General features: G+C 44.3%; 2 protein-coding genes across 2 annotated transcripts in view; one reads left to right on the forward strand and one right to left on the reverse strand.

The window, feature by feature from the left end:
* Positions 1-10,211, reverse strand: part of Mob4 (MOB family member 4, phocein) — a 58,171-nt gene extending 47,960 nt beyond the window's left edge. The window contains exons 1-2 of the mRNA XM_055616660.1: positions 10,140-10,211; positions 9,359-9,523 (exon numbers count right to left, since the gene is read on the reverse strand). Of these exons, the coding sequence (XP_055472635.1) occupies positions 9,359-9,523; positions 10,140-10,142 (168 nt within the window). The 5' untranslated portion in view covers positions 10,143-10,211. The remainder of the gene's footprint in view (positions 1-9,358; positions 9,524-10,139) is intronic.
* A 332-nt stretch (positions 10,212-10,543) lies between these two features.
* Hspd1 (heat shock protein family D (Hsp60) member 1) overlaps positions 10,544-10,707 on the forward strand; it is a 9,732-nt gene continuing 9,568 nt past the window's right edge. Inside the window, exon 1 of the mRNA XM_055616656.1 lies at positions 10,544-10,563. The gene's annotated coding sequence lies outside the window, so the exon portion shown is untranslated. The remainder of the gene's footprint in view (positions 10,564-10,707) is intronic.

A 10,707-nucleotide genomic window follows, 5' to 3' on the forward strand; every position in this document is an offset into this window, starting at 1 on the left:
GGTTCACAGTCTGATCAAATATCCTGCAATTGATTATTGTTGTTTTGTGGTTCAAGACATGATCATCTTTTATAGCCCGTGTTGGCCTCCTGATCCTTTTGCCTCAGTCTCCAGAAAACTGGAATTACAGGCATATACCATCACACCTGCGCTCACTCTCCTGTTAAAATATTGGGAAGAGTGGAGATGTAGCTCTGTGGTAAAAGCCTAGGTACAATCCCATGCAACAGAAAAAAATGAACAAACAAGAGAATGAATCAAATCCCTCTATCCTTTTACATTTGAAGCTAAATTTAAGTGTCACAAAGAATTAAGCTTTAACTGGACACAGTGGAGGACTCCTGTGATCCCAGAACTTGAGAGGTGGCAGGAGGGTCAGGTTTCAAGGCCAGGCATAGCACAGCTGCTTAGTTTGAGGCCAATCTGTGCTATGTGAGATTTTCTCAAACAATACAATACAACACACACACACACACACACACACACACACACACACACACCCCTAAAGAAAAAGGAGCTTTGAGGATTTGAGTGTTACATAATATTTTTAGTTTTATTTAACTTCAAGATTTGATTTGGAAGCTGCATATAGAGGCCCATGCCTGTAAAGCCAGCACTCTAGAGGCAGAGGCAGGAGGATCACTCAAGCTCAAATCTGGACAGAAAGGCCAGGACTACAAAACCATGTTTCTCAAACAAAAGGAGAGGAGAAGAGGTGGAGAGATGGTTGAGTGGCTAAGAACATTTGCTGCCATTCTGAATGAGATTTAAGCATCCTTCCTAGGGTCCTCTTTAGTGTTTAACTTCTTTAGAGCTGTAGATTTTAGTATGGCTATCCTATATAATACGGCTAACACCCACATATAAGTGAGTGTATACTATGCCTGTCTTTCTGGTTCTGGGATACCTCACTCAGGATAATCTTTTCTAGTTCTATCCATTTGCCTGCAAATTTCATGATTTCCTTGTTTTTAATTGCTGAGTAGTATTTCATTGTGTAAATGTATCACAATTTCTGCATCCATTCTACTGTTGAGGGACATCTGGATTGTTTCCAGATTCTGGCTATTACAAATGAAGCTGCTATGAACATAGTTGAGCAAACATCCTTGTTGAATGGTGGGACATCTTTTGGGTATATACCCAGGAGTGGTATAGCTGGATCTTAAGGAAACACTATTCTTAATTGTTTGAGAAAGAGGCAGATTGATTTCCAAAGTGGTTGTACAAGTTTCTACTCCCACCAGCAATGGAGGAGGGTTCCTCTTTCTCCACATCCTCTCCTGAATGTGTTGTCACTTGAGTTTTTGATCTTAGCCATTCTGATCTGTGTAAGATGGAGTCTCAGAGTTGTTTTGATTTGCATTTCCCTGATGACTAAGGATGTTGAACATTTCTTTCTTTCTTCCTTTTTTTTTTTTTTGAACATTTCTTTAAGTGTTTCTCTGCCATTTGATATTCCTCTGTTGAGACACCAGAAGCGGTGGAAGAGAGGAAACAGGATGGGAGCCTACTATAGAGGGTCCTCTGAAAAGCTCCACCCAACAGAGGATTGAAGCAGATGCTTAGACTCACAGCCAAACTTTGGGCAGAGTGCAGGGAGTCTTATGGAAGAAAGGGGAGGAATAGATGGACATGGAGCCCCACAAGACCAACAAAGCTAAAAAATCTGAGCCCAGGGGGTCCTGCAGAGACTGATGCATCAGCCAAGGACCATGCACAGAGAGGACCTAGAACCCCTGCTCAGATGTGGCTGATTGGCAGCTCAGTCTCCATGTGGATCACCAAGTAAGGGGAGCAGGGGCTGCCTCTGTCATGAACTCTGTTGCCTGCTCTTTGATACTTGCCCCTGGTGATACAGCCTTGCCAGGCTGCAGAGGAAGAGGATCCAGGCAGTCCTGATGAGACTTGACAAGCTATGGGCAGATAGCAAAGGAGAACTCCCCCTTTCAGTGGTCTAGGGGAAAGGGATAGAGGGAAAGAAGGAGGGAGGAGGAGTTGCGAGAGGGCTTCAATCAGAATATATAATAAATAAATTGTGGAAAAAAAAAACAATAAAATACACTTCAAAAAAAAAAAAAAGAGCACTTGCTGCTCTTGGAGGGGCCCCAGGTTCAATCCTCTGCACACCCCTAACAACTATCTGTAACTTCAGTTCTAGATATATGAAGTCCTCCTGACCTCTGTGGGCATGCAGCCAAAACACTCATGCACATAAAATTTAAGAATCTTTTTTTTTAAGATTTATTTTTTATACAGTATTCTGCCTGCATGTGTGCCTGCATGCCAGAAGAGGGCACCAGATCTCCTTATAGATGGTTATGAGACACCATGTGGTTGCTGGGAATTGAACTCAGGACCTTTAGGAAGTTCAGCTAGTACTCTTAACCTCTGAGCCATCTCTCCAGCCCCTCATTGTTTTAAAGCCCTGGAAAAACATCAATAAACATTGCTTAGCAAGCTGCAGAAATGGTAGAGTTCTTAAGAACAATGGCTGGTCTCCCAAAAACCCCATATTCTATTTCTAGCACCCATACAGCAGCTCATAACTGTAACTCTAGTCTCAGGGGATCTGATTCCCTCTTCTGGCTTTCTAGGGCACCAGGCACACATGTGTACACGCACATGCTAGTAAATGCATATACACATACAAATAAATTAACTAATTTTAAAAATAGGTATTACTTGACTAGAGTGCCAAATTTTTTCTTTTTGTTTTTTTGAGACAGGGTCTCTCTCTCTGTGTAGTGTTGGCTGTCCTGGAACTCACTCTGTAGATCAGGCTGCCTTCAAACTTATAGAGGTCTGACTGCCTTTGCCTCTCAAGTGCTGCAGTTAAAAGTGTGTGCCACCATAGCCTGGTTAGAGTGTCGGTTTTTAAAAGACCATTTCATTAGAGTACATTAAAGTCTTTTCTTGCGTATAACGTGACACATACCTTTAATCTCAGTACTCAGGAAACAGAAGCAGATAGGTCTCTGCAACTTCAAGGCCTTCCTGGTCTACATAACAATTTACATGGTGAGACACTGCCAAAGGGCTTCACCCTGCAGCCCAGCCTTGCCTATAACTCATTATGCAGTCTTGCTCCTTAAATTTGCAGCAACGTTCCTGCCAGTACCCCAAAATCTGGGACTAGCGGCATAAGCCACTATGGCTTCCTTTTTTTTTTTTTTTTTAATGTGTGAGTGTTTTGCCTCCATGTGTATGTGTGCACCATGTGTACACCTGGTTCCTATGGAGGTCAGGAGGGGTTTGGATCCCCGGGAACTAGAGTTACAGATGGTTGTGAGCATTCCTGTGAGTGCTGGGAACTGAACTCAGGTCTCTGTAAGAGCCGCAGGTCCTCTTCACTGCTGTACCATCTCCCAGGTATTTTGTAGAGTTAATTTAGGTCGAGCCTGGGGCCGTACACGTGCTAAGCATCTGCTACTACTGGGCTACGTCCCCAGTCCTTTTATCTTGAGATAGTGGCTAAGCTGCCCAGGTAGGCCTTCAATGTGACTCTCCCGCTTCAGCCTCCCAGGTGCCTGGGACTGTAGGTCTGTTGCAGAAGGCCTGGTTAAAGCCATTTTGTATTTCATGTGTATGAGTGTTTTGCCTGGATCTACGTATGTGCATTGCATGTGTGAATGTGTGCACTGTGCCTGAGGAGGCCAAAATAAAATACCTGACTCCCTGGAACTGGAGTTAAGAATGGTTAAAGCTAAATGCGGGTGCTAGGAACTGAATCTAGGTCCTCTACGAAGCAGCAAGTACTTTTTTTTTTTAATTTCAAATTCAATACTTTATTGAGCCTCATATATTTAAGATAATTTATTTCAACCTGCAAACAATTCTTACTGAATTATTTTATATTGTGTATTTTTTTCTTTCTGCTCTTAAGCCTTTAAGCTTCTATGTTTTTTTAAATTTTATTTTTCTCATTAGTTACATTTTGTTAATTCTGTATCCCTGCTGTATCCCTCATTCCCTCCCTAATCCCACCCTCCCTCCCTCGTCTCCTCCCTGCCCCTTTCCAAGTCCACTGATAGGGGACCATTAAAGCATCTCTCTAGTCCCTAAAACCACTTTCAAACACATGCCAATCACTGTTTTAAGCAGTGGTAATATAAAATTAAATAAAATGAGAGGAACACAAAAACAATATTATAAAACTACCATTAAAAATAAAAGGCCTGGTGTGGAAGGCAGAGGCATGTGAATCTCATACCCTGTGAGTTCAAGGTCAGGCTGGTCTATATAGCTTTCACCCAGGGCTGCATAATACAAACTATCTCAAAACAAAACAAAAACAGAAACCCAGAACAACAATAACAAAAGCTAGGCAATGGTTACACATGCTTTTAATTTCAGTACTCGGGAGGTGGAGCCAGGCAAATCTCTGTGAGTTTGAGGCCACAGCGTCTAGAGTGAGTTCCAGGACAGCCAGAGCTAAAACAGAGAAACCCTATCTCAGAAACAAACAAATCAAACCAAACTAAAAACTAAAAACATAACACAATAAGAAACATTGGGTGCCCTACTGAGGAGAATTGGCATTACTGTATTGCTGTGACTTGTCTCTTCTGATCACACCGTCCCTCTCAGAAAGTATCACTTACCTACTGATGCATGAAATTTTACCTACATATGATGACTTAAAACACCAACAGACTAGTGAGATGGCTCAATGGGTAAAATCCCTTGGTAGGAGAATAAAATCTCTGAAGTTCTTCTCTGACCTCTGCATGTACACCATAGTAAAAACATATACAAAGAACATTAAAAAAAAAAACAAAACAAACAAACAAACACCAAACCAAAAACCAAAACAACAACAAAAAAAAAAACAAAACAGCAATAGTCAAGCTCCTTAGCACAAGCCTGTAATATCTGTTACCTGGAGAATTCGCCAGGATGAGAAGTTGAAGGCCAAACTAGGCAATTTTGCAAGAGAATTTGAAAATAAAAAAATTTAAAGGAAGTCAGGTGGTGGTGCATGCCTTTAGTTCCTGCATTTGGGAGGCAGAGGCAGGTGGACCTTTGTGAGTTCAAGGCCAGCCTGGTCTACAGATTGAGTTTTAGGACAGCCAGGGATGTCCTGTCTCAAAAAGCCAAAAGCCAGAAGCCAAAAAATAAAAAAAATAAAATAAATAAATAAATAAAATAAAAAATTAAAAAATTAAAGGGCCTGGAGCCAGGTGGTGCGACCCTGTAGTTCCAGCACTTGGGAGGCAGAGGCAGGAGGGCGAAGAGTTCTAGACCAGCCTAAGCTACACGAGACCCAGTCTCAAAAAAATATCGGGGCAGGGGTTTAGCTCGGTGGTAGAGAGCTTGCCTAACAAGCGCAAGGCCCTGGGTTCAGTCCTCAGCTCTGGGGAAAAAAATATCTGGGATTAGGGTTATATTTCAGTCAGTAGAATGCCTGCTTCACATGGACAAAGCTCAGGGTTTGATCCTGACCACAGAGGCAGCTCTTGTGAAATCACATCTGTAATTCTAGCATGGGGGGGGGGGGGGGGAGAGGCACAAAAGCTGCTGAGCCTGAGCTACAGAGCCGGGGAGTGCGTGCCATGCAAGCACGGAAGACCTGCATTCAAACCCCCAGCATGAAATGAAAAAGCCAGGCTGACACACGTCACCTTAGCCTAGCGCTGCGGAGTAGACAGGTTTGCTGGCCTTGGCGAGCCATCAGTTGAGCTCCGGCTTCAGGGAGACCCCACTCAAGAATAAGGCAGAGATTCTAACACCCGGCTGTTACTTATGGCCCGAATGTGCACATACACGTTGTACAGTGACAAACAGAAAGAGCTTATCACAAGGAGAAACCTGAATTAGATGTGATTTGCTCTAGGTGGCAAGTAGTGACTAGGGAAACCACTAGTCCAGCCTAGATCAAAGCTTTCCTACTTCCCAGCGCCGTTACTTCCAAGTGAACATTTTGAGGTCCAAGGTAAAGTTCTAAAGCTTGGATTCCAATCTCACAATTATTTGGCATACCTAAAAACTTGAAGGCCCCAACCACACCTACTAAAACCTTTGGGCCTCTTGTGATACTTGACTAGTGTAATTGCTAAAGAAACAATTTTATGAGATTATATTGGTAATACAGGAGTTTAGGTTGAGCCAAGTGTGTGTTAACACATATAATGCAAGCACTCAGGGAGGCTGAGCCACTGGTACTACCATCTACAAAGCGAGCCACTGTCTTAAAGAACATGGCATTGTGAATGTGGGCTGGAGTATCGGATCAATGCACTGCTGCTTACCTTTGTCCAACAGAGAAATAAGAAGTAAAAATCTAAGTGCTAGCACAAAGGAAGCTGTACACCATCACACATATCTTTCAATCCTGGAAAGTGCAGATAGATCTACACAAGTTCTGGGCAGCTAGTACTACACTAAGATTAGTTTGTAAGGACATCGTTAGCTAAGTCTGAAGCAGAGTATAAACATCGACAACCCTCTTGGATTTCTAAGAAATTCATATTCTTTGCATCTAAATGTGGTAATTAAACACAGACACATCCACATATATACAGAAAGCACACACTACCTTATGGATGGGGTCATGATGTCTTCACCCTTGTTCTGAAATTGCAAACTATGGAATGCTAGATTTACCGTAGTGGCAGAATGCTTTTCTAGCATGCAGGAGGCTGGATCCCTTGGGAACCACAAGAAAACAGCAGAAACATTTTTTGGGGTTGTTCCTGAGTGATAGGGACTACAAAACCAGTATTTTGTAAATACCTTGTATTGGATTTTTAAGATTTATTCATGACCGTTGCTTGTTAGCGTACCATGTACAGGTGCAGCCTGAAGAGGCCTAAAGGGAGGGACTGGATCCCTAGAGTGGGCCACCATCCAGGTTCTGTGAACCAAACCTAGGTACTCTGGTAAAATAGCCACTGCTTTTAGCCAGTCAGCTATCTCTGGCTTCCTGTGCGTATTTTTTTCCACACAAATCTAACAAATCTTGGTGTATGGTTTAGAAATTGACATGCTCAGAAAATAGTATTTCCCAATACAAAACATGATGCCAGGCACGGTGGCACATGCCTGTAATCCCAGCACTCTGGATCTCAAGAGTAAAAGGACGACCAAGACTATATACAACAACCGAAACAAAGATAAAAGGGTAAGAACCCTACATTGCATGTTTGTCGTATTTGTTTTATAACGTTGCTAACTATTTTCTGTCCAGGTTGCATTTCCATAACTTCACACAAGCTTGCCTTCATTAGACTGGCCCACAGAAAATTTGATAGTGCATTAATGACTGATGTGGGTGCCCTGGGCTGTGTAAGTAAGCAGGCTGAGAAGGCGAGCAAGCCCTAACATTTCTCCATGGCCTTTGCTTTAGCTCCTGCCCAGAATTCCCTCAGCGATGAACCTGAAGCCCTTTCCGCACTGCTTTGGTCAGTGTTTATCACAGCAATGGAAAGCACACTGAGGCAGCACCTACGCACAAGTCCACGGCTTTCTATCACTCGTCTATAGAATTTGTCCCAAAAATTCCTTTACCTAGAAAAACCTTATTACTTAGAATTCTGAAACCTATCTGCAGGGAGAAAATCACCTTAAATTACCGAAGACTGTCCATTCATTTACATTATTTTATTTGGAAATGTTTATAACAGTACAGGGAAACTAAACTCCAGAGACAATGGCTATCATTTCTTTAGGCATCGTCAGTTTATTATAAAAGGGAGGCAATGAAATTATTTACATGATGAAATAGTTCAGAACATCGGTGGAATGGGCAGCTTCATGTGACACCATTTCAATAGTGATTTCAGTCCACATACTTTCCAAGAATATCACCATCTCTAAATAAGAAATAATCCTGTGAACAAAGAAACCATTGGTTAAGACAGTGACAGCAAATACAAAATTTATTTTTTTTTAAATAGTTAGCTTCACTTACTTACCTTGTCATCTAGAACTACTTTGGTGCCTCCATACTCTGGGAGAAGAACTTTGTCTCCAACCTTCACACTGACCGGTTGAATCTCTCCACCCTTAAGAAAACAGTTCATATTAGCAAAGACATCTTGTTTTCGAGACCCAGTTAACTTTTTGTTTCAGTATGTACACCGGGAGCCTCCTGCCTCAGCTTTCCAAGTGTTATAATTACAGGTATTCATCAACATATTCAACTCTACAGACAACTTTTTACACTAAACTAATGAAATGTGCTCACTCAAATCCAGTATGTTAAGTACCTAATTAGTAGCTGGCAATATAACCTACTTTAAATGTAGATCCTTAAAATATTAGCTTTACTGTAGTTACAATGTGAAATAAACAGGAGCTTACACTAAAACTGCATTTCAGTAGACAGTTAAGGTCGGCTAATTTTTAAATTAAGTATTAACACACTCTGTAACCCAAGCAGCTTTTAACATCAAATAGTAAATGGCCATGTATAACTTCTTGCAACAAAATAGGATAGTTTCTGTATTTACTATATACTTATTGACTCAATACCCTTGCAGTGAAGGCAGACTTGGTAGAGTGAAGCAGAACGTCCACTCTCCCCAAAATACTCGAGAGGTTTAGTAAGTGAAAAACATTCAGAGTAGTTCCATCTCCCTTCTGAAGCACCGAAGGATTTAAGAGTAAAAAAACTTTAGTCTGAGCTAAGCCAACAACCAGAGGCCCTCCCCTGCCATTTCACCCTTTCTTTTGGAGGATGAGGGAGCGAGACAGGGTCTATGTAGCCTTGATTGGCCATTAATTCTGGATCCTCCTGCCTCAGCAACCCCCCCCAGTATAAAAATTATACTTTTGTGTCTTTATTAAATTCCTTTTAATTTTGAAAGGGCCCCAGAGTTTATCTACATGTTCTTTTGTCTGACTACTTAAAATTCTAAAAGCAGGCTACAAAATAACAAGCAAAAAAGCTATTTCATTTGTGAGGCTTTGTTTTTCTTTTTTAAAATATGTTCTCACCCTGTACCTCCTGCCTTCGCCTCCAGAGAACTAGCACAAGCACCATCATGGCAGGCACTTTTAATCTCTGGAGTGTGGGAACCCAGGCTGGGATCCCAACAGTCTATTAAAAACTGTAACCCCCAACATACTGAAGGCGAGAAGCCAGACTAGGTCTACGAGAGGCCTTGTCCCGAAGGAGTAAGGTGAGATGCCCTGCAAATCAGCATACAGACATGTGCACATAATAATAAACACAAACCAAAAACTCATGTGTACTTTCAGTCTTTCTTCAGTTTCTCTCGATTCCTTAGAAAGCTAAAACAATTCTACAATGAATTCTCCTTAATGTGAGGTTCTTTTTGCTAACCTAGGATTTACTATTCCTTCTCTTCCCCATCACACATAAAACTTAGCACCAATTGTAACTCCAATTTACCTTTCCTTTCGCGCCTGATCCCACAGCCACTACCGTTGCTTGCAAAACTTTTCCTTGAGACTTTTCTGGAAGCATGATGCCACCTTTGGTTACAGTTTCGGCGGCACTCCTTTCAACCAATACTCGGTCAAAGAGCGGAAGAAACTTTCTAAAAGCTTGTCCAGCCTGTGGAGAGAAATGTGTGTTCAGACAGACTGCAATTACGTTCCAAGTGCCAGAAACATGAACAGTTAATACCATGCGAGTCTTAACTCTTAAAAGGTCAAAGAGTTCCAAAACCACAAAAAACCTCAAGTGTACGTATAGAATATATTCTTCAATGTGTCATTTCCATCCCCTGTCTGGTGTGTGTGTGTGGGTCTTCATTGCCCATGAGCAACTGCCATCATCTTCAACGCTAACCTTGGTCTACTCCAAGGTCAAACATTTTCCTCCTTTGGATTTTTTTTTTTTTTTTTTAATTCGAGTAACGCGGGGGAGTGGTGTCGATTTTTGAGCCTGGGTCGTACCCTTTCTCCAACATAGGACACATCCACCAAAGCCCTGCCAGGGCTGGTAGGCTTCTGAGTGTGTGTGCATGCGGGATCCCACCCCTACCCCAGACGCCTGCCGCACACGTGCGTGCAAGAAGCGGCGGTAGAGAGAGGAGTCGGACAGGCCTCGCTTCTGCAGAGCCACGGGCCGGCGCCGGCCACCGAGTGGACCCTAGTCCTGCCAGGCCTGAGGTGCACATGGGCACGCCGTGGGCTTCGGGCCGGGCCCGCCGCCCCAGGACACTCACCATGACTCGCCGCCGCAGCTCCGGACTCCGCACCCAGGCCGCCGCTGCAAGGAGAGTCCGGCGGGCCGGCGCAGGACACGTGAGAAAAAAGGGCCACGCCGCGCGCAGGCGCACTGAGCCCCTCGGCGGGCGGGAGGGCGGCCACGCCAGCGAGCGCGCCGATTGGTGGCGAGGGCTCGGCCTGGCCGCCGACGGGGGCGGCCGGAGGCGGAAGAAAAGGGGAGCACTTTCTAGGCTTTTCCAGGCGGCGCGCCGAGGTGAAGGAACGGACCCTTCGTCCGCCCCCTCCCGGAAATGACGCGGCCTGACCCTTGACCCACGGGAAGCGCGCCGCCTTCCGGAAGGTTCTAGAACGGCCCCCGGCCCAGGAACCAGCGTCCGGCGGCGGGGAGACGGCAGAGGCCGCGGGACGGAGGCCGCACGGGTACAGAGGGCGGTGCCGCGCGCGCCGCATGCAGATTGCGGGGCCCCGGGCGGGGCGGGGGCGGGGGCGCGCACACGCGGGCCGGCGGGGCGGGGCGGCCCGGCGGAGGGAGGGGACTCGGGCTCATTGCGGCGCGCGCCCTGC

This window comes from Psammomys obesus, unplaced genomic scaffold (genome assembly GCF_907164565.1).
Source record: "Psammomys obesus unplaced genomic scaffold, mPsaObe1.curated_primary_1811, whole genome shotgun sequence".
Taxonomy (NCBI): domain Eukaryota; kingdom Metazoa; phylum Chordata; class Mammalia; order Rodentia; family Muridae; genus Psammomys; species Psammomys obesus.